This window comes from Nicotiana sylvestris, chromosome 8 (genome assembly GCF_000393655.2).
Source record: "Nicotiana sylvestris chromosome 8, ASM39365v2, whole genome shotgun sequence".
Taxonomy (NCBI): Eukaryota; Viridiplantae; Streptophyta; class Magnoliopsida; order Solanales; family Solanaceae; genus Nicotiana; species Nicotiana sylvestris.
Window position 1 is genome coordinate 96,236,971 of NC_091064.1, and position 24,653 is coordinate 96,261,623.

At 41.5% G+C, this 24,653-nt stretch overlaps 1 protein-coding gene across 1 annotated transcript; it reads right to left on the minus strand.

Moving 5' to 3' along the window:
- Nucleotides 1-16,567: 16,567 nt before the first annotated feature.
- On the minus strand, nt 16,568-19,138 carry LOC138875414 (uncharacterized). Its single transcript, XM_070154240.1, has 2 exons — nt 18,563-19,138; nt 16,568-16,630 (listed from the first exon to the last, which is right to left on the minus strand). Exons 1-2 carry the CDS (start codon nt 19,136-19,138, stop codon nt 16,568-16,570), a joined length of 639 nt encoding a protein of 212 aa, XP_070010341.1.
- Between the last annotated feature and the right edge of the window lie 5,515 nt (nt 19,139-24,653).

Below are 24,653 nucleotides of genomic sequence, written 5' to 3' on the forward strand. Positions count from 1 at the left end.
CGGACTTGCATGCTGACCAGTTTTTTAGGAAAGAGAAACAGCAGTGTGAGGGTTAAGGAGAGTTAATCGCCTGTTTTGGAAAAAATCACCAATGTCCGAATAGCGTCGAAACTCTGTCGAATTTTTGAGAAAACGAAAAACAGAAAAGGGTTGTGTTTATGAAAAAAAGGGTTTCATTTGCCATTGAAAAAGAGTCTTGTTTTCAAAAGAAGTTTGTTTTATCGACCCGAACTACGTCGGTTTGATTCTCACCGGATGTGAGATACGTCGGCAACCTTCATCGGGTCCAACTTTCCCTTTTTGCAAAATACCCAGAAAATGTCAAAATTTTAAGTTTCGTCATAAATAAGTCGGGTGATGCCGATTTTGGCAAGAATAGCCGAATGTTCCCGAAAGGGATGTCGGAAGGCTGACTTTGCATAAACGGCCACTTTTAGTAATTTTTTGGATTTTTGACCGGCTGACTCACCCAGCTTTAAAATCTTCGTCCCCGAAGTGCTGAAAAGTCATGTGCGGAGCCAGATCTTTCTTTTAATCTGTGAAAAATTAAAAAAAAATAGTCAATTTGTTGAGTCAAATAAATTTTATTTCTTAGCCACCTTAATGAATGTGCAGGATGAGCACTATGCAAAATGAACCTTTTTCAATAATGACTAAAATCCCTCTCAAGTTGCGGCTATGGTGGGATGGTTTAGGTGGTGAAGGGCAAGATGAGGTCAAGAAATATCTAAAAGGTCTTACGGGTTTATTGGAAATCCAGCCTCGGGGGATATCATAATAGCTTTGGTCACCTGCTGGGACCCGGCACACAATGTCTTTCACTTCTCCGATTTTGAAATCACTTTGACTTTGGAGGAAATAGCCGGGTACATCAGAAATGCTGAAGTTCCGTTGAGGCAAAAATACCTGATTGCTCCAAGAGCTGTCACTGTGCATCGGTTTTTAGATTCGCTAAAGATACCCAGGACGGTCCATAACCCAGATTTGGCCGCAGGTTTTTGTAATCCGTGCTTCATATACGACAGATACGGTCATGTTGGAGGATTCAACAACCCGGATAATAAGTTGTGTAGCAAGGGTAACCGTCAGAAGTGGGACAAGCATAGACGAGTGACTTTTATGATAACCTTTTTGGGCCTTTTGGTATTCCCAAGGAAAGACGGAAACATTGATCTGAAAATAGCCGGGGTCGTCAGTACTTTGCTCATTCAAGACAAAAGCACTCTTGCGCCTATGATAGTATCTGATATCTTCAGAGCTCTCACAGCCTGCAAAGCCAGAGGCAGTTTCTTCGAGGGGTGTAACTTGTTGCTACAAATATGGATGACTAAGCATCTCTGCCACCGTTCCCAGCTCTTGAGTTATGGTTCCTCGAAGAAAGCTTACATAGAAGAGTTCTACACAAGAATCAAGGGGGCCAGTCTACTCGAGGGAGTTACAGCATGGACATTATTCTTTCGGACCCTCACCGCCAGCCAAATACAGTGGACACTAGGATGGTTGCCCGTGGACGAGGTCATCCATATGCCGACAGCTAGGGCCCACTTTCTATTGATGGGGCTCAAGAGCATTCAGCCTTAAGCGCCATATCGGGTTTTGAGACAACTCGGGAGATTCCAAACAGTGCCTCAGGAAGAAGATCTTAGTGCTCAAGTAATTGAGATTAGCCCTGACGGACAATTCCCTGAAGCAAGAGTTCGTCAGATCTAGAGTGAATGCCAATATTTAAAAGAAGATACTTGCGTGCAGGATCAGGCCAAAGGTGAAGTGGTGCCAGGATACCTTGCTTGGTACATGAGAGAACTTGAGCATGAAAGACCAACCAAAAAATCTCACATTCAAGAGTTCCTTGAGGCGTCACAAGAACCGTGGGACTAGTTGGCCAAAGAGCGCGAATACCGGGCCGAAGTAGGCAAGCTGAAACAACAGATCAAGAATCTAAAATTTGAGAACAAGGTGCAAGTTGCTGCCGATGAAGGAGAGAAAAATAGGTTAGCCCAACAAAATGAGGCTCTCAAGGCTCAGATCCGACAAATGAGGATGGATGCTGATAATCAGCAAAGGAGTCGGTCGGATGAAAGATTGATTTACGGACTAAAGAAGGAAATCGGTGAGTGCGGGGATGATTTGAAAAAATCTGAGGGTACCATAGCACAACTCCAAGTCCAATGGGCAAAGAGAACGAAAGAGCGCACACAGTACATACAGCAGGCAAGGAAAGATTATGAATAGACCATTGTCAGTCTAAAAGGGAAATGACCACCCTCAAGGACAAGGTAGCTAAGCAAGCTGAAGATTATGAAATAAAAAGTGGACACTGTTACGATTTACTGGCTCGAATGGAAGATGAAATACGGCAGCTCCAAAGGCAGTATCTCCAGGATTCTCGGGTTTTGGGGGCTGTAGGGATCAGATAAGACGCCTGCTCATAGAAAAAGGTTGAACCAGGAACAAGATTGGGACTATTGCCTATGCCATCATTAGGAGATGTCGATTGTGCAAAGACATGACCCGCACTACCTTCATGTCAGCCGTAATGATTTTCATCAAGCGGACAATGTACGAACTGGAGCAACTTGAAAGGGATCTCGCGCCTAAGCCTGCGGCAAGGCCGAACGATGCCTCGCAGGCACCAACTTTTAAAACTTTAATGTGTTCATAGTTTGAATTTGCATTTTTCTTTCTTTCTCAGAGTCAGTTGTCTGTTAGAGTCTGTCAGTGGTTATCGAGTTTGTACTTGGTTTGGTTTTGAGTCTGTTCTTTTCCTTTCCAAAAGGCGTCTAGGTTGTAATAGAATGTTTATTAATGAAAATTCGAAGTTATTATCTTTGCTTTTCGCACTTATAGGGCAGAATACGCCCGGTCTGATTCATGCGGGGACATGATACGTAGGCAATCTCTATAGGATTCGACCACCACTAAAAAAAAAGAGATAGAAAAAAAAGGGAAAATGAAAAATGAATAAAGAAGGATAAAATAAAGACAGCTTAAAAAAGGGGCATAATTATGAGAGGCCGGAATGACGCATGAAACCGAAGCAAATGCATGATAGAAATGGTTAATTGCCTAGATGCATTGCACCCCAACGTGTAATTATGTATGTGTTAAACTCTGAAAACTAACAAGTTTGTTGATAATACCAGAGAATTCAAGCAGTTAGTTTATTTAGAGGATACTGGCACATTACCATTACCAAACCAGATAGAAGGGACCAATACCGGAAATCATGTCTATTCCAGATGTCGACACTAGTGTTGAGGTAGAAGAGTTGGACGTCTATAAAATGAAAGAGGAGATGCTCAAACTTAAGCAATAGATGGCCAAAATATACCTGGCCTGCTCCAAAGGGCAATCACCGCCAGCTCACCCTGCCAACCCGGCTCTTACCCCACCATTAGCTCAGTCTCAGGATCCTCCCGCCACCGATCCAAGTTTTCCCATTTATCAGCACTACCATGGCACTACTTCTCATACGCCACAAACTCCACCACCAAAATCAGTTCCATACCCTCCTCCGCCAATCACCCTTGTCTTTGTGACATCTCCACCAACTGCACTCCATAAATCCCAGAGTGAACCTTTGTTCCAAGCACATGACAACCAGTATTACCCCCCGGAGCTTACCTTCAAAGCGCATGGAGCCTATCCACATGATCCACATTCTGGCCTACCGGAGAAAGCAGAAAAACTGGCCAGAAATCCTGAACAGGAAGAGATGTTCAAAAAAATGAGAAGCATAAAGCAATCCTTCAGGGATATGCGAGGGCTAGGAGGTCAGGTAAGCATGGCTTACAAAGATCTGTGTTTATTCCGGAATGTACAATTATCGGCAGGGTTCAAAATGCCCAAGTTCGACTTGTACAACGGACACGGTGATCCGGTGGCTCATTTGAGAGGTTTTTGTAGCAAGATGAGGGGAGCAAGCGAAAAAGATGAATTACTGATGGCGTATTTCAGCCAGAGTTTGAGTGGGTCGGCGCTAGAATGGTACACCAAGCAAGATCATAACAAGTGGTACACATGGATGATTTGGCCTAGGCATTCGCTTGTCACTTTCAATATAATCTAGAGATCATTCCGGACCGACTGTCCCTGACCAAACTGGAAAAGAAGCACAGTGAAAGTTTTAGAGAGTATGGGTTCCGGTGGAGGGAGCAAGCAGTAAGGGTGGATCCCCCAATGAAAGAAAGCGAGATGGTCGATTACTTTTTGCAGGCTCTGGAGCCGACTTACTTTGGCCATTTGGTGTCCGCAATTGGCAAATCTTTTAATGAAGTTGTGAAAATGTGAGGCATGGTCGAGGAGGGGCTTAAGTCCAACAAAATCATGAGATATTCAGCGATCAAGGCAACCACTCAGGCCATCCAAAGTGGCACTGGGGGTGTACTTGGGAAGAAGATGAAAGAAGATGTCACGACTGTTGAGTCCGAAGCCTGGTTCGGATCCAGAGGTCCGTCACCCTACTATAGCCAACCACGACCATACCACCAAAATTATCCCATACTCCATATAGCCCTCCACAACATTACTACCCACCACCAGATCCCCATTTTTCCGTCCATCATGCACAAACCTATACCCAAACTCCGGCACATGCACAATGGCGTGCGCCATCGCCATAAAATTCCTACCCAGCCCCACAGAACACATATCCACCCCCAAGGGCCTACAGAAACCCCCCCGGGACAGGTTTCCGACCAAACCCAGCCCTCAAGAATGAGAGGCCACAGAAGCAAAAGACTTTCACTCTACTGGGGGAATCATATACCAGTCTTTTCCACAGATTGAGGCAGTTGGGCATGTTGAGTCCAGTTGAGCCCAAAATGCCAAATCCTCCCCCTAGAAATCTTGACCATTCGGTGAATTGTGAGTACTGTTCAGGGGTTCCAGGGCATGATACAGAGAAATGTTGGAAGCTGAAAATAGTTGTGCAAGAGCTTATCGATACTCATCGGATCGAGGTTCAAGCACTCGAAGCACCAAATATTAATCAGAATTCATTGCCAGCTCACCATGAGACACACATGATTGAGTTGATACATAAAGAGGGGGAGCCCAGGAAGCCCTCACAGACGGTAATGATGGTCCGTTCCAGCGAAACCAGCTCAAAGGAAAAAGTAACCAGTGGGAAGTCCGTGGTCCAGTTGAGAGGGGTAGATGATAAGCCAGTTGTGGTAGCCGAGAGAGGGTTGTCAAGCATTGTTGCAGTAAAACCAGAGAAAGCTAAAGTGGTAGTGCCAGGGGTTGCAAGTAAACTTGTTGTGGCTGTGAAGGGTGCTCACACAGAGCCTGTCATTATAAAACAGGTAACTCAGCTTCCAGTGATCAACAGCAAAGCTGTTCCTTGGAATTATGAACGAGCGACGGTGATATATAAAGGTAAAGAAGTCACAGGAGAAGTGTGTGAAGCCCAAGGTCTAACTCGTTCGGGGAGGTGTTTTGCTTCCGCAGAATTAAGTAGGGCCAATCTAGTAGCAACAAAGAATCCAATTACTGAAGAAGAGGTGGAAGAATTTTTAAAGAAAATGAAGGTGCAAGATTACTCCATTGTGGAGCAGCTGAGGAAGACCCCGACATAGATCTCATTGTTATCCTTGTTGATCCACTCAGATGAGCATCGCCAGGTATTGATGAAAATTCTGAACGAAGCCTACGTTCCGGATAAGATCTCTATAAATCATCTGGAGAAAATAGCAAACAAAATTTTTGAGGTCAACAGGGTAACTTTTTTAGACGATGAGTTGCCCGTGGAAGGTACAGAACATAATAGGGACCTCTATTTGACTGTGAAGTGTGAAGACTCGGTAGTCACTTGAGTACTAATTGATAATGGCTCCAATGCCAATATCTATCCGTTGACCACCTTGAACAAACTGAAGGTCGATGATGACAGAATTCACAAGAACAACATCTATGTTTGAGGGTTTGGCGGTGGTGGTACAAACACAGTGGGTGACATCGTACTTGAATTAACAATTGGTCCGGTCGAGTTCACCATGGAGTTTCAAGTGCTAGACGTGGCAGTGTCATATAATCTTCTATTGGGGCGACCCTGGATCCACGCCGCCAAAGCAATGCCTTCTACATTACATCAGATAGCCAAATTCGAGTGGGATAGGCAAGAGATCATAGTACACGGGGAAGACAATGCAAAAGCCGTAAGTGATGCCATCATGCCCTTCATAGAGACTGATGATGATAAGGGACCGTGGGTTTACCAGGTTTTCGATACGGTTTCACTGGGTAAAATTTCTGAAGGTGAAGACCTTCCACTTCCCAGGATCGCAACTGCGACTGTCATGGTAGCCTCAGAGATGTTAAAGAACGGGTTTGTGCCAGGCAAAGGTTTAGGGGCTGATCTTCAGGGTATTGTTCAGCCGATTTCTTTGCCCAAAAATCTGGACACCTTTGGTTTGGGGTTCAAGCCTACAGCGGCGGATGTGAGACGGGCTCGCAAGTTGAAGAAAAGAGGTTGGGTCCTTCCTAAGCCAATTCCACGCCTGTCAAGATCTTTTGTCAGGCAGAGCATCAAAAAGCAATTGTTGTCCAAGGTTACAGGGCCATTGATTGGTGCAGATGGAGACTTAAATGAAGGTTTCGAAAGATTATTCACCGAAATCAACATGGTAGAAGTTGGGGAGGGGTCCCACAAGGCGGATGTGCAGTTTGTGGGGCCAAAAGCAAAAATCAACAATTGAATAGCTACTCTTTTTCCCATTCGGAGGGAGTCTTGGTAGTTGGCTCTAATTTTCCTTCCCGTTTTCTGGATTATTCCAGGGTTGTAGTCCAGATTTCTTTATTTTATTTTGTTGTATTCGCCCAAGTGTGAAACCTTGTTATCCTGTAATTCAATAAAATAAAAAGTTTCTTCTTCATTCCTTATTTTATTTTAATTTTGTTTTCTTCTTTTCTTTTCTTTTTGTACAGTTCTCTTTATACTGGTCTTAATAACATGGCGCGCATAAGGAATTCTCAGCTCAGTCTTAAAAATCAATCTGATTCTGAAATGATAGTTCAAGAAATAGATTGTGATTACGAATCAGAACATGATGATGAGGATGAAGCCTTCGAAGAAATTAGTAAAGAGTTAATTCACTTCGAAGAAAAACCCAAATCCAATTTAAATGACACAGAAGCCGTCAATTTAGGGTACACAAACAACGTCCGAGAGACTAAAATAAGTGTCCACCTCGAGCCAAAAATCCGGGAGGAGTTAATCAAAACACTCATTGAGTACAAAGATGTTTTTGCGTGGTCATATTATGACATGCCATGGTTGAGCACTGATTTAGTTGTCCACAAATTGCCCACTGATCCAGCATTCCCCCCCCCCATCAAGCAAAAGTTGAGGAAATTCAAAACTGATATGAGTGTGAAGATTAAAGAAGAGGTTACCAAACAGTTGGATGCAAAGGTTATCCGGGTCACCCGATATCCTGTTTGGTTGGCTAATGTTGTGCCTATGCCGAAGAAGGATGGCAAGATCAGGGTATGCGTCGATTACCGGAATCTCAACAAAGCAAGTCCAAAGGATAACTTCCCACTACCCAACATCCACATTTTGATCGATAATTGTGCCAAGCGTGAGATCGGATCTTTTGTGGATTGTTATGCCGGGTATCATCAGATTCTAATGGATAAAGAAGATGCAGAAAAGACGGAATTCATCACACCCTGGGGAACTTATTGCTACCGGGTAATGCCATTTAATTTAAAGAATGCTTGGGCAACCTATATGAGGGCAATGACTACTGTGTTTCACGATATGATACACAAGGAGATTGAGGTATATGTAGATGATGTGATCATAAAATCAAAGCATCAGGCCGACCACGTTAGGGATTTGAGGAAATTCTTCAAGAGGCTTCGCAGGTACAACCTCAAGCTCAACCCCGCCAAGTGTGCATTCGGTGTTCCATCCGGAAAACTGTTGGGATTCATAGTCAGTCGGCAAGACATCGAGCTAGACCCATCAAAGATCAAAGCCATACAAGATTTGGCCCCTCCGAGGAACAAGACAGAAGTGATGAGTCTGTTAGGAAGGCTGAACTACATCAGCAGGTTTATTGCTCAGCTCACGACAACTTGTGAGCCTATTTTCAAGTTGTTAAGGAAGGACGCTGCGATCAAATGGATTGAAGAGTGCCAAGAAGTGTTCGACAAGATAAAGGGTTACTTGACAAACCCACCTGTGCTGGTTCCGCCAGAACCAGGGAGATCTTTGATTCTTTACTTGACAGTCTTGGAAAATTCATTTGGATGTGTACTGGGGTAGCATGACATCACCAGCAGGAAGGAGCAGGCCATCTATTATCTTAGCAAGAAGTTCACAGCTTATGAGGTTAAGTACACTCACCTGGAAAGGACATGTTGCACCTTAACTTGGGTAGCACAAAAGTTGAAACATTATTTGTCATCCTACACTACTTACCTTATTTCACGCTTGGATCCATTGAAGTATATCTTCCAAAAGCCTATGCCGATAGGAAGACTTGCAAAATGGCAGATTTTCCTCACAGAGTTTGACATAATTTATTATACCAACAATATGACTGAGTACAAAGCATGCATTTTGGGTTTAAGATTAGCTGCGGACATGGATGTCCAGGACGTCTTGGTATTGGGAGACTCGGACCTCCTGGGGCATCAGATTCAGGGTGAATGGGAGACAAGGGATTTGAAGCTCATACCATATCGACAATGCTTGCTCGATTTGAGTAAACAATTTCGATCAGTGGAGTTCAGACACATCCCAAGAGTTCATAATGAGGTCGCCGATGCTTTGGCCACATTAGCATCGATGTTGCACCATCCAGACAAAGCTTATGTCGATCCTTTGCCTATTCAAGTCCGAGATCAGCATGCTTATTATAACATGATTAAAGAAGAACTGGATGGCGAACTATGGTTTCACGATATCAAGGAATACATCAGAATGGGGATATACCAGTGCAAGCCATGAGGGATCAAAAGAGAACAATTCGACGGTTGGAAAGTGGATTTTTCTTGAGTGGAGGAGTTCTGTTTAAGAGAACACCAGACCTGGGACTGTTAAGATGCATAGACGCTAGACAGGCTATGACTGTCATGTCCGAAGTACATTCAGGAGTCTGCGGACCACATATGAGCGGATATGTGTTGGGAAAGAAAATTCTCCGAGCAGGTTATTATTGGCTCACCATGGAGAGAGATTGTATCAGTTTTGTGCGCAAATGTCATCAGTGCCAGATACACAGAGATATGATTCATTCTCCACCATCAGAATTGCATACAATGTCAGCATCATGGCCATTTGTTGCCTGGGGCATGGATGTCATTGGACCTATTAAGTCGGCAGCTACCAACGGTCATAGGTTCATTCTGGTGACCATCGATTATTTCACTAAGTGGGTTGAAGCTAAGACTTTCAAGTCGGTAACAAAGAAGGCAGTGGTAGATTTTGTTCACTCCCGTATCATCTGTAGATTCAGAATCCCAAAGGTGATCATCACGGATAATGGTGCTAATCTTAACAGCAATTTGATGCAAGAGGTATGTCAACAGTTTAAGATTACACACCGCAATTCCACCCCATATCATCCCAAAGGCAAATGGAGCCGTTGAGGCAGCCAACAAAAACATAAAGAAGATACTTCGAAAGATGGTAGAAGGTTCGAGGCAATGGCATGAAAAATTACCATTTGCATTATTGGGTTATCGCACTACTGTCTGTACTTCAGTGGGTGCAACTCCTTATTTGTTGGTATACGGAATTGAAGCAGTGATCCCGGTAGAAGTTGAAATTCCATCCCTTCAGATTATCGTTGAGGCTGGGATTGATGACGATGAGTGGGTCAAAGCCCGATTGGAGCAGTTGAACTTGATTGACGAAAAGAGACTGGCAGTTGTATGCCATAGCCAGTTGTATCAAAGGAGAATGGCAAGAGCCTACAACAAGAAGGTGCGCCCTAGAAAATTTCAAGTGGGGCAGCAGGTGTTGAAACGAATCCTGCCACATCAGGCTGAGGCGAAGGGCAAGTTCGCCCAAAATTGGCAAGGGCCATTCATTGTAACCAGAGTGTTGTCCATTGGTGCTTTATGTTTAACAGATATCGAAGGGAAATGCGTCGACATGGCTATCAATTCTGACGCAGTTAAGAGATATTATGTATGATTTCTTTTGATTGTAATTGTTGTTGTTTGTACTTGGCATTTATCGGAGAATGAAATGACGGAGGCAATTCTTTCTTTTATCCAAGTACTTTAACCTTTTCTTCCCCTTTTGAGCCTTATTTGTTTTTTTCATACCCCTCTTTTGGAATCAATAATGAAAATGAAAGAAAAAGAGAAGAGAAAAATAATGATAATAAAGACAAAAGAAAGTCACAAGAAAAACAAAGGAAGTGGGAACTACGTTTGACCTGATTCCTCAAAGAAGGATACGTAGGCGCCTCACGGCTCGGTCATAGTGTAACATAGTGCGCATAATGTAACACAGTGTAAAAAAAAAAAAAGAAAGAAAACCCCAAGCAAGAAAAACTGGGGCAGAAGTTTGTGTTTGTAATTTTGGAAAGGAAGTTTGATTCCAAGAGTTGTATTGTATTACCCGTCAAAATTATTTTGAACTCTTGATACCCCTCTTCTTTAGCCATACACTAAAACCCACATTGATGTCCAAAAAAGACCTCCCGATCAGTATCCGAGAAGTGCCAAGTCATGCAAATGGAAGTTGGGGATAACACCCCGATCCTCAGCAGAGAAGAGGATCATGAACTGGAAATGAATTGATAGACGAAAAGAATCCCCAGCAGAGAGAGTCATATCGGCAGCACTCCAATCCCCAGCTGAAAAATAAAATAAAATGAGAGAGTCTTCTCGGTGAAAACCTTCACAGGGACCATAAGGCGACGGAAGATGAGAGAAATAAAACGAGAGAGTCTTATCGGTGAAAACCTTCACAGGCACCATAAGACGACGGGAGTTGAGAGAAACGAGAGAGTCTTATTAGTAAAAACCCCTCGAAGGGCATTATGAGGCGACAAGACAAGATTGGCGGAAAGGATCCGCATTTGGCAAAGATTTGAGTGCCTGTTTATCCCCAGCAAGATGAGGCCGTCCGAAAGATTGATTGATACAAATAGACTGGGTTGATTAATCCGGAATGCATAACATGATCGTTGGAATCGGTTATATCATTCAGATAAGTTTTTTTCTTTCTTTTCTTTTCCCCAACATTTGTTCAGAAAGATTTCTTCTTTTTTTTTCTACCTTTTGAAATCATCACTTTTTTGGTCTAAAGACTTTAGCTCCCCAGCAGTTTGTTTTTGAAAAGGATTTTCAGAGCTTATTACCAGTTGCCAAGATGGTGCGAAAACACAATGTGGATAGGACGAGCCAAAGATAAGGCGACGAAGCAGAAAGAAGCTTGTCGCAAGACCTAATGATGAATGGGTCTAGATTCCAAGAGGACCGAATTTCTAGGGAAAGTTGGAGAAAAATAGAAATTAGGAGGATGGAAAGTTATGGATCAAATCCCAAGAGGATCCCCAGCAGATTTGTGAGAAGCACGAACAACTCCGACAGATTATCTACCAAGTTCCGAGATGATTGGACAACACAGAGCGGGGAAGGAAAAGAAAAGAAAAACCATCCCCGGCAGGAATATCATCCCCAGCAAATAATATCATCCCCAACAAGTTTTGTAATAAAGTGCAAAGCAGGGAAAGGAAGAAGGGAAAAACCATCCCCAGCAGGAGTGGCACGACCACTCACCACGTTTTAAACTAAAAAAAAATTCTTTGATTTGAAGCAGGAAAGGAAATGTTATTGACAGCAGGAAGACATGGCCACAAAGAAGATTATCAAACTGGGGAAGAAAATTTTCGCTGAGATCAGATAGCCACTTGGGAAAGAGGGAAGATAACACAAGCTTTGAAGGAAGTAAAATCCCCAGTAGTATGCGAGAAAGGGCGATACAAGTTTTAAAGAAAGCAATCTTGGAAGAAGCAAGATAACCCGAGTTTTAGGGGAGGTAGTCTTTGAAGGAAGAAGAAAAAAGAAAATGAAAAAAGAGAAAAAGAAAAAAAAGAGGAAGACCAGTTTCGCAAAAGGAAACAGTTTGCAGAGGAATGAAACATCAGTCTTAAGGGAAGTAGCCTTTGAAGGAGTAAGATAACATATTTTGAAAAAATGTTATCCCCAGCAGTTCACAGAGAAATGAGACACTAGTTTTAAGGGAAGTAGTTTTGGAGAAGGAGGAAAGTACGAGTTTCAGTTTTGAGGAAAGATAATTCAAGGGAAATGGTTCAGGATGTAAGGGGAAACAATGGCGATTTATTTTTCAAAGTTGTTGTTGAAGTCAGGAGCCCTCCTGAAGAACAGAATGACGATTTTATTTTTGAAGTTGTTGTTGAAGTCAGAAGCCCACCGGAAGAACGGAATGGCGATTTTATTTTCGAAGTTGTTGCTGAAGTCAGGAGCCCGCCTGAAGAACGGAATGGCGATTTATTTTTCGAAGTTGTTGTTGAAGTCAGGAGCCCGCGTAAAGAACGGAATGGCGATTTATTTTAAGTTGTTGTTGAAGTCAGGAGCCCGCCTGAAGAACGGAATGGCGATTTATTTTATGTTTTTGTTGAAGTCAGGAGCCCGCCGGAAGAACGGAATGGCGATTTTATTTTCGAAGTTGTTGTTGAAGTCAGGAGCCCGCCTGAAGAACGGAATGGCGATTTATTTTTCGAAGTTGTTGTTGAAGTCAAGAGCCCGCCTGAAGAACGAAATGACGATTTATTTTTCGAAGTTGTTGTTGAAGTTAGGAGCCCGCCTGAAGAATGGAATGGCGATTTATTTTAAGTTGTTGTTGAAGTCAGGAGTCCGCCAGAATAACGGAATGTCGATTTATTTTTCGAAGTTGTTGTTGAAGTCAAGAGCCCGCATGAAGAACGGAATGGCGATTTATTTTTTTGAAGTTGTTGTTGAGGTCAGGAGCCCGCCCGAAGAAAGGAATGGCATTTTTTTATTTTTTTAAAAAGGTTGTTGTTGAGGTCAGGAGCACGCCTGAAGAAAGGAATGGCGTTTTTATTTTCAAAGTTATGTTAAAGTCAGGAGCCCGCCTGAAGAAAGGAATGGCGTTTTATTTTCAAGTTTTGAGGCTGGGAGACGGCCCATATAACAGAGGAATATATTGAAGTTCGAAGTCAATAAAGCAGAAGGTTACAACAAAAACCCCCAGCATAAGTTAAAATTCAGAAGTCGGAAGGAAGGCAACACTAGTCAGTAGAAGGCAGTTCAAATTTGGCAATCAAGAGAGAACACGAGTCAAGTCAGAAGCAAAGAAACATCAGAGGAAACGCAAGATAGCAAGACAGCAAAGCAACTAGGCAACAACAGTCACATGACCGTGTTTGAGAATAAATCTTTGTAATTCATAGGCCATAGCTTAGTATAACTTCTTTATTTTTATCAAGGTGTAACAAGGAGGTCAGTAAGTAGCAGCAACAGCAACAGCAGTAACAGCAAAATCCCAGTCCCACGGTAGTCCCAGCTACCCAAACTTCCCAAACTACATTGACATGATTCCCTTTTAGCCATGGATATGTAGGAAACCTTTGAAGCAGAGGTTTGGTTAAATCTTTTCAAAAATGCTTCGCATGGAGTATTCCAACGGGCAAAAATCGCTCATATCCGCTCACTTTATCTTTGCACGAAAACTCTTTATGTTTCCGGACAAAGAGGGGCAGCTGTGAGCACGTGATTTTTGCCCTACAAGAACTACTCCCAAAAAAATTCAAAATAGAATAGTTGTGTGTTACTTGTGATTTATTTGTATTTGTCTGTGTATGTTTATTCTATTTTTACAACTGAATAATGCAATATATATATATATATATATATATATATATATATATGCGTTGCATGTCCATTTAGGATTTGATTTTGCAAATTAGGATTTAATTTTATAATTTAGGATTTAATTTAGCAAGGTTTGTTTTACAAAAATAGAAAAATCACAAAAAATATATGCTTTACATTTTTAGCACTTAATGTCCGAATGGTGTAATTTTATCTTTATTTGATGTTTAATTCAGTATGGTAGCTAGTGTTAGGAGTCAATGTTTTAGTTAATTGTCAATAATTTAATTAGGATTTTTAGTTGAAAAGGAATTAAAAGAAAAATAAAAGAAAAGAAGAAAAGAGTGAAATTTGGGCCGGTTTCATGTGCAAGAAATCAGGCCCAAATCACCCATGGACCAGGTCTAGTCTGGCCTGGCCAGAGGCATCTTAAAAACGATGTCGTTTGGTCACTTTTAATCAAGGCCGTTGGATTAAATCAATCCAACGGCCGAGATTCAATCTCCTTACCCATCCCTTGGCCCGACCCATTACCCGGTTCAGACCGACCCCTACTTAAACCAAACGACGCCGTATGGTTTAACCTCCTTGATCCTGGCCGTTGATCTTAATTGATCTAACGGCTGAGATTAAAACACCCCCCCCCCCCGTATATATAGCCTTAATTCCTTACCCCGCCCCTTCAAACGAACCCCCCCTTTTTTTTCTGTATCGTCTCTAAGCTCAGAGACGATCCCTCCCCAAACCCTAGCAGCCGCCACCCCTCCCCTTCGCCGTAAACCCGGCGGTAACGATGCCGGTGACCACCAAAAACACACCCCTGAACCCATAGACCCTCCCCTCTATGAATCCACAACCCTTTCTCCGCGAATCATTACCAAACGTCTCGAATCTTCATCTAAAGAATCGGACCAAAACCTTAGTTCACCCAATCTCCCCTAAATAAACACCCAACGTCCACCTGACTTCCCTCGTCCCTAAACCATTAACAGATTCCCTCGAATCTCGTTGGATTTTCTCAAATCTTAGATCGAAGTTTGACCCCAAACCCTAGTTCTTTCAAGCTCGAGGTTCAGTGGACAGTCGAAGATTTGTAGGCCAAATTGGACTTTAATCGTGTGTTTTCACATTGAAAACACACGATTAAAGTCCGCTTTGGTCCAAATCAAAGGATCCAAGGATGAGTTCACGATGGGGTCCGTTTTGGCCCCAAATCCAAAGGTCGGAGGTTCGAACTCGGTCCTCGTTTAAACGGGTAGGTTTCCGCTTATTTCTCTTCTCTGTTAGTATCGTTCAGTAAGTTCATTTTCTACCCCTTTCTTTAGGATCGAATGCTTTGTGTTTGTTCTGTATTTTGTCTCTTTTTTGTATTATTGTTTACGTCAAATTATTCAGTGTCCATAATGCTTTGTATAAAACTACGGCTACTCCTGTAATTGTTTGATGGTTACTACTTGTTCAAATTGGCCAAGTTTGCTCTTTGTTGTTCATCATTTGTTTGGTTCCTTGCTCATTTCTGTTTGTCTAAGCTAATTAGGATTGGTTCCCAATATGGTTAGCTTATTCCCTGTGTATGTGTGAATCAGTTTGACTTTAGTAGTTCAATACAGGTTGCCTTAAATCACTAGTTTTATTTGGATACTATTTGGAACTATTATGAGCGCAAGTTATAGCTGCTTTTGCTGAATTGAATCTCAATGATTGTCCTGTATTGGATTCGGTTTTGATGTGCTTGTTAGGTATCGGTTCATCTGGCTAGGTAGTTAATTGATTAGCTGAATTGGCTATAGCTATTTGGGGTTGTTGCCAGTTAAAGGGATTGGGTAGGACAGTAATTTCAGAGGCTTTAGAAGGGTATTTTGGGGTTTAAAAGGTCTGAAAAGGCTTAAGATGAGTGGGCTGACAGTAGGGTACTAAAGTACCATTAAACTAATGCAATTGGTTAGTGCTAATGGGGAACAAAACATAATGGTGGGGGGAAGGTTTAAAGGAAATGGATTAAGAAATAGGTGTCCATACTTGTTTTAATTTAAATAAGGGAAAGACAAAGGTAGTGGGGAACAAGTGACTTAAAAGAGAACAAAAAAAAACATGTAGTAGTGGTGAAGGAATATCATGGGCAGAAAATCTGATAAGGTAGGGGGGCAGGGTCAGTGTATGGGGATAAATAGAGTCAGTCATAGACGGAAAAGGGGGGGATTTTCTGGAGAGAGGATAAGAGTATTTTCTGAAAATTTGGAGAGAAGTTTGAAGAGAGGAAAAAGTAATCTGAGAGGAACATTTTGAGTTTTGAATTAGTTTTAAGAGAGAGTTTAAGAGAAAAGATACTATTCCATTGAGTTCTAGGCAGAATATAGGCTCCAAACACTGGTTTTTGCCGTTTTGATTGTTGAATCTATCTAGCAGTCCATTGGTTCTGCTTCTGACCTTAGCCGAGCTCAGTTTGTTCAATTATTGGGTGTTTGTGTTGTTATTGGTATTGCTGGAATTTGGCTGGTCCTTTTAAATCTGTTGCTAGTTTATTTTTGTTGGTCGTTGCTGGTTATTGCTGCTGTTGCTGGGTTACATACTACTCTGCTGATTTTCTTCTTCTTGTACTGACAATACCAGGTACACATTTTGTATATTCTTGGCTATTGGAATGAAATGAAGCAAGTTTCCTGTTGCGCAATTATAGTAAAAATTTCCATTACATATGTAGAATAATTTGCTTATGATGCGTGTATTTGTCCGTTGTAGTTCAGTATTCTGAGCCCCAATGGACTGATGGACTGTTTTGTTTTAACTTGAGGACTGTGTTGGACTGTTATAATAGATTTTGGAATTTAGATTTAGTTAAACTAATTAGATGTGTATTCATGGCAGCATGAGAGTTCTATAGCTAACAATCTGACTTAACTGGTATCGGTTAATGGAATCTCAGTTTGCTTTCATATGTATACAACAACAACAACAACCCAGTATAATCCCACACGTGGGGTCTGGGGAGGGTAATATGTACGCAGACCTTACCCCTACCCCGAAGGGTAGAGAGGCTGTTTCTAGGAGACCCTCGGCTCAAAAAACAACAGAAGCCGATATATTAGTACCATAAAAATGCATAATAAAATAATAGCGATACAATAGATATGAAATACAGAATACGAAATACGAAAAAGATGGCTGGTATAGTAAAACTAGAAGGTAAAGCCCTGCATCAATAGACGACCAATGGCCTTCTTAGTCTAACTCCTAACCGGCTAGTCTCACTCTATTGTGCTGTAGAAATATTCACAACTCTCCCCTAACCTACAACCTTAATACTCGAACTCCATAATTCCCTCTCAAGGGCCATGTCCTTAGTAATCCTAAGTCGCGCCATGTCCTGTCTGATCACCTCTCCCCAATACTTCTTAGGTCGTCCTCTACCTCTCCGCATGCCCACTATAGCCAGTCGCTCACACCCCCTCACCGGTGCATCAGTGCTCCTCCTCTGAATGTGCCCGAACCATTTGAGTCTTGCTTCCCTCATCTTGTCCTCTATGGGGGCCACGCCCACCTTCTCTCGAACATCTTCATTCCTAATCTTATCCATTCTTGTATGCCCGCACATCCACCTCAACATCCTCATCTCCGCTACTTTTATCTTCTGGATGTGTGAGTTCTTTACCGGCCAACATTCAGTTCCATATAACATGGAAGGCCTAACCACTGCTCTATAAAACTTACCTTTTAGTAACGGTGACACTTTCTTGTCACACAAGACTCCTGACGCTAACATCCACTTCATCCACCCCACCCCTATACGGTGTGTGACATCCTCGTCAATCTCCCCGATCCCCTGAATAACCGATACAAGGTACTTGAAACTACCCCTCTTGGGAATGACTTGAGAGTCAAGCCTTACTTCAACTCCCGCTTCCGTCGGCTCAACTCCAAATTTGCACTCAAGGTATTCCATCTTCGTCCTGCTCAACTTGAAACCTTTAGACTCAAGAGCATGTCTCCAAATCTCTAGCCTCTCGTTGACGCCGCCTCGTGTCTCGTCAATTAGAATAATGTCATCAGCAAATAGCATGCACCATGGCACCTCCCCTTGAATATGATGAGTCAGTGCATCCATCACCAGGGCAAATAGGAATGGGCTGAGCGCAGACCCTTGGTGCAACCCCGTAATAACTGGAAAATGTTCAGAGTCGCCTCCTACTGTCCTAACCCGAGTCTTAGCTCCATCATACATGTCTTTAATCACCCTAATATAGTCAATCGGGACCCCTTTATCCTCTAAGCAGCTCCATAAGACCTCCCTAGGAACCTTATCGTACGCTTTCTCCAAATCAATAAACACCATGTGAAGATCCTTCTTCCTATCCCTGTACTGTTCCACCATCCTCCTAATAAGGTGGATAGCTTCTGTGGTAGATCGTCCCGGCATGAACCCGAACTGGTTGTCTGAAATAGACACCGTCCTTCGCACTCTCATTTCTACCACTCTCTCCCAAACTTTCATGGTATGACTTAGTAATTTGATGCCCCTATAGTTGTTACAGCTCTGGACATCACCTTTGTTCTTATACAACGGGACCATTGTACTCCACCTCCACTCTTCAGGCATCCTATTAGTCTTGAATATAACACTAAACAATGCAGTAAGTCATTCCAAGCCTGCTCTACCCACACACCTCCACAGTTCAACCGGGATTTCATCTGGCCCGGTAGCTCTGCCCCTTCTCATCTTACGCATTGCCTCCATGACTTCATCGATCTCAATGTCCCTACAATTACTTAATTCATGGTGACTGTTGGCATTCCTCGATTCCCCAGGTCTAATATCTTGATCTCCTTCTTCACTTAGAAGTTTATGAAAGTAGGTCTGCCACCTCCTCTTAATCTGGTCATCTCCCATCAAAACTTTGCCGTCGTCATCTTTTATGCACCTCACCTGGTCTAGATCTCGAGTTATCCTCTCTCTCGCCTTAGCGAGTCGGAATAACTCCTTCTCCCCGCCTTTGTTCCTTAGTTCCTCATAAAGACGAGCAAAAGCTGTCGTCTTAGCCTCCGTCACTGCCATCTTTGCCTCCTTACTAGCTACCTTATACCTTTGACTGCTCTCTTTCTTCTCCTCCTCGTTATTGCTCCCTATTAACCGCAGGTAAGCCGCCTTCTTCGCTTTCACTTTACCTTGGACAACTGCATTCCACCACCAATCTCCTTTGTGACCACCATTGCGGCCCGTAGATATCCCTAACACCTCTCTCGCTGCCTTTCTTATATAGTCCGCCGTCGTCGACCACATTGTGTTTGCGTCCCCACCACTTCTCCAAGCTCCCATTGCCGATAACCTTCCTTCCAACTCCTTGGCTTTATCCTTAGTCAAGGCGCCCCACCTAATCCTAGGGCGTCCTTGTACTGACCTCTTCTTCCTCCTTGTCTTTCATATGTATATTCCACTAAATTATTTTTCTAGGTTATAATTGATTTTGAAATCAGCATGATGGCCACTTTAAGTTTTATGGCCTGGGATTCATTGTTATAGTCTAGGTGTTGGTAATTCTGGATTAGTAATTCATGGCAGTAGTTAATCGAATGAAACATGCCTTATTAATAAAACTGCTTTGAATCTGCTCGCGGATATTAGCAAAATCAATAATCGAACCGTCTAGTCAAAACTCAATCCCTCATTAGGAATTACCATTAGTTAAACAGTTGAAGTAAGCCAAATTTTTATATGAGATTCAAATGATCAATTGTTCCTTAAATTGAGTAGATAAACATGATTCTCCCTTCTCAAAAATTGTTGAGCGCACGTTAAATAATTTGAAGCTGTTCTAGTGATTCTGCATTTAGCTAGAATTGAAGCTGAGGTCAGTGGCCCACTTTGGACATTTCGGGCTTCGGTACTGCCACAAATAGCCCAGGTCTAGTTTGGACGACATGTTCATTTGGACCTGGGCCCAGACCTATAGTTGGTTGGCTCTGAGTACACACTTAGATAAGGGTTTATTTATACGGACTGCATATGAGTTCAATAGACCCAGGTCTTCTAATTCTTACATAATGCAAAACTAATTAGGATCTTCTTCTTTGTTTCAAAGGCAAATAAAAATAGAAAATTATAGATTGCTTTAGGATTGGGCCTTTAAATAAAAATGATGGGATGAACCTCGCCGAGTAAAAGTGCAAGTTGTGGGGCCCTCAATGAATGGTTAAAATAAATTACTTAGACCCCGGGATGGGCCGTTTATCAAAATTTCACGACCCTACCAAAAATAATGATACGCTAGTCATTTTAGGCGTGTATTTAATAATTTACTTTCTCAAACTCGGGTGCGCATTTATGTGACCCAAATCCAAATCTTAACGAAAGTCCAAATGTGTCGCTAACCACGGGTACATTGATTGTGACGTGGTTCGAGGTGCATTTCCACGACGTTGAAAATTCCTTTTAAGAATAATGAATGAGACGAGCCTCGACGAACAAAAATACACAAGCTGCGAGGCCCTCTATACATGTTAGAAAAATTAATTAGACTTCGGGATGGGCCGGTTAGCAAAATTTCACGGCCCTACCCAAAATAATGATACGCTAGTCGCTTTAGATGCGTATTTAATAATGTTATCTTCTTAAACTCGGGTGCACATTTATGTGACCCAAATCCCAATCTCAATAGAGTTGAAATGTGTCAATAACCCCGGGTGCATTGATGTGACGCGGTTCGAGATGCATTTTCACGATGTTGCAATTCTCGGTAAAAAATAATAATATTAAAAGTGGTACACAGTTAAAATTTGCACATAGGTTCAACATGCATTAAAATCAGATAAATAAGCCGAATATGACAGTTGAGCGACCGTGCTAGAACCACGGAACTCGGGAATGCCTAACACCTTCTCCCGGGTCAACAGAATTCCTTATCCGGATTTCTGGTGCGCAGACTGTTAAACAGAGTCATATTTTCCTCGATTTGGGATTCAACCGGTGACTTGGGACACCATAAATCTCCCAAGTGGCGACTCTGAATCTTTAAATAAAATCCCGTTTCGATTGTCCTTTAATTGGAAAACCTCCCTTCCGCGCCCCTTTGCGGGTGCGGGTGAAAAAGGAGGTGTGACAACTCATACGATACCTTTAACTGCCCCTACTCCTATCTCAATATTTCTCAAGGGTTCTGATGTTATATTTGTGAGGCTGAATTCCCCATGTTGAGGTTCACTATGTTTATCTTGCATGATCTGCTGATTTGTCGGTAACCTCTTGTCTGGCCATGACTAGGCTCTTACTGAATCAACTACTAATTACTCGTTGGCCCATTCTCATAACAATATCCCGTAAAATCTCTTGGTTATTTTCTTTGTCTAACTTACCTCTTGTACTGGCTCCTTATTTGTTATTAGCATTCCGGGCAGGAACCCTTACTTCCTTTCTTTGACGTCGTGCTTGCATAATATTATGGAATCGTAACATATTTGTAGGATTTGGATAAGTGTAGTCTCATTCTTTTTTTATCGCATTCTTTCTTTTCCATTCCATAGTTACCAGAACTAAAAAATTCTGACTTAATGCCACATCACACTGTATTCCCCCCTTTAGGGGAGTACTAAGATTTAGAACTACGACGAGCTATCTATAGATTTTTTACCTCTTCATCTTAGGTGTCTTTTCACATCATCGATGACCCTTACTCACCTTGCGGTAATCCTTCCGTACCAAGGATAAAACATTTCCTTACTCGCGAGGGTGACACTTAGTATTGCTGGCACATATAGTTCCTTAAGCTTAACTTTGCTCACATTGCTTACTTTAGGGAAGCGTTTTATTGAATGACAATTAAAGGTTATTCTTATGTCGTCCATTCTATTATCGTTCGTATGCTATATTAAACTCATGATACCGACTATAATCAATCACTCAGTCCCTAATTCATGTTTAGTTTATCCCGTTCACCAATACATACTAGTTTTATTACTCTGTGGTCTAACTTTTCCTTTTTTGTATTATCGTTAGAGTTGCGAACTTATTTCTCGAAATGAGGGCATGACTGTATGGCCTATACTCTTTTGTTGTCCTAAGGTCTGTCACCTCCCGCCTCTTCCTTCACTTGACTATAGATTCTGTAATACTGTCATCGTTTGATCTACCATTGTCATACATGTATCATATCTTACTCATAATGCTTCATTAACTCTTTTCTTATTTCCCACTAACATTTATGCCTATCATTTTATTCTGAAAACTCGAACAAGACATTCTTTTGCTTTTAGCTCCCCTTTGCTCCATCCAGTGGCTCTTCGGGTTGCTTAACGCTCTCTCTCTACTAGTTATGCGAGCTACACTAAGGTAATATTTATCCCTTCAAGGCTTCCATTATCAATTTTTATAGTACTTATATCTAGTTGTACTATTTTAGAGTGTGCCATCTTAGTGTCTCACAAGGAGATCTATTAGCACATTTTCCATATCCTTCAGAAATGTCAACTAACGCAAATAATCAATTCATCATTTTGGGTTACTCTAACCCCAGCCGGATCCCGATAACCCGTTCTTTTCTTGATCTACAACTGTTAGCCCTCAATAAGGTATAACTGAGATGGGTGTGGCAAATTATACATACCTCTGTTACTGTTGGGGGTAACCCACAATGCTTATTTTTTTTGTCGGAACTGTAATACTGATAATCTTTATTAACTTTGTGCCTCGTACCCTTATTCACCTTGCTTCTGTTACTTGCCGAAACTTGTGTCTCCCTCCTTATTCCTTTTTACCGTAAGAATGAATAGGAATTCTTACCTTAGGGATCCTTATCAAGAAGCTTACACATCTTAGTATACACATGATTTGTTGAATACTTCATATTTATCCATCATAAGCATGATGCAAAAATTGAGTTCCTCTGACGCAACTCTTCCACAGCTATATCTCTTACCAACCGTCTTTCGGGATGTAGGTATCGCCGTATTATAAATAAGATATAGTTTAGGAGATTGAGTTCTTATATCTGAGCTCTACCAAACGATCTAGAGTAGAAAGAAAGAGTGACAGTCCAAAATGCCCTGTAGCCTCTTGCTTATAAGTGTGGTGCACGACACTGTAGCGACCCGATCGTTCGTTTTGAGAGTTATAGCCCTATTTCTCCCATATATGCTTATTTGTGTGTTGTTCAACTGTGTTGAGTTGTATCGAGTTGGTAGGTTTGGGTTCGGAGTAGTGTTGGAGTGAAATAAACAATTAGTCTCTTAGTTAGAAAGCTAAGTTAAAAAAGTCAACCGAAAGTTGACTTATGATTAAACGAATTCAGATTGGGAATTTTATGATTCGGTTAGCTTCGTTGGGTGATTTTATACTTAGGAGTGTGTCCGGAATGTAATTTGGAGGTCTGTGGTAGAATTAGGCTTGGATTGGCGGATGTTAGAAATTTAGCGATTTTGGTCGGCATTGGAAAATTAGGTGCTTGGATCAGAATGGAATTTCGAAAGTTGGAGTAGATTCGTAGTGTCAATTGTAACGCGTGTGCCAAAAAGTATTAAGCTAGTTGAAAATAATCTATTATAATATATAAGATAATGTACTAGATAAATATTTAGTGGCCTAATTTATCATTACATGTGTTAATAGGTAATAAAATAACTGGGCTAAAAAATAATTGTAAAGAAATGGGCTAAACCCATTATATTTTTCTTATTGGCCCATGTACAAAGACCTAATGTGTATGAAAAAGGAGTAATTTAGGTCTTAATAATTATTCAACAAAAAAATAGAAAACAAGACCGTATGTTGGCTTAAAGAGGATTGACGACAACCAAGATTTTCTGTGGAATCTGTACGAACACTAGGAAGAAGGCAAAGGCTTCAGGTATATAAGTACATTAAACTCAAATTGCCTTCCATTGAAATTTCATTCTGTTAAATTAGTGATGATGGCATTAGGGATGAGGAATCAATGATTATGCTATCATAAGAAGCAATAAATTGGCCATGGTTATTATTTAGTGGAGATAAAATGAGAAAGCTATATAATTAAACTTGGGAAAAATAATTTTGATGGATCAGTTCACGTTGGTTTAATATTTTATACAAGAAACATAGCGACCACCTAATAATTTATGTAATAATGAGGGAATAAAGTAATTATTATTTAATAATTGACAATAATTAGAATGTTTGACATGAGATTGGGTGGATTACGCCATTGTAAAGCATCCTGGAGTTGCAATGTCTTAGCATTTTTTTTCCAGTTTTTGCGTTTGATAATTTCGTACAGATTATTAGTAATAGGACCGAGGGTTGACTTTGATTTTGAATCATCCTAAAATTATGAAAATTATTCATTTAGATTTAAAGATGTGTTATTCAATATTTGATAGATTGAGGCCATTAGAGGCCGTTTGATTGGTGTTGTAGACGTTGCAAGGTTGGGGAACTTTCCATTAGCGAGGTAAGTAACAGTTTTAACTCTGGCTTTAAGGGTATAAACCTAGATAATTTGATATCATATGACTTTTTGGAGGTGATACTCATGCTAGGTGGAGGGCATGTGGGTGCATACCTCGAGGGATGGAGACTTGGTCCGTCCCGTGAGGCCTCATGGCCATCATTTGTGTTTACATAGTTACTTGTTGTTGAACTTGTTTGCCTTCATGTTAGAGATCATGCTTATTCTTTATTTATGCTCACATTATTTGTACTCAGATATATAAATTATTGTACATGTTTACCTCAGTCTCTATTATTGGCTAATATGCTGTGATACTTGATGTGGGTTGTGTCCCCTTATTTGTTGATGATGGTGAGGCTAGTGAGATACAGGATTGAGTAAGGCTGAGGGCCTGGTTATGAGGATATTAATACC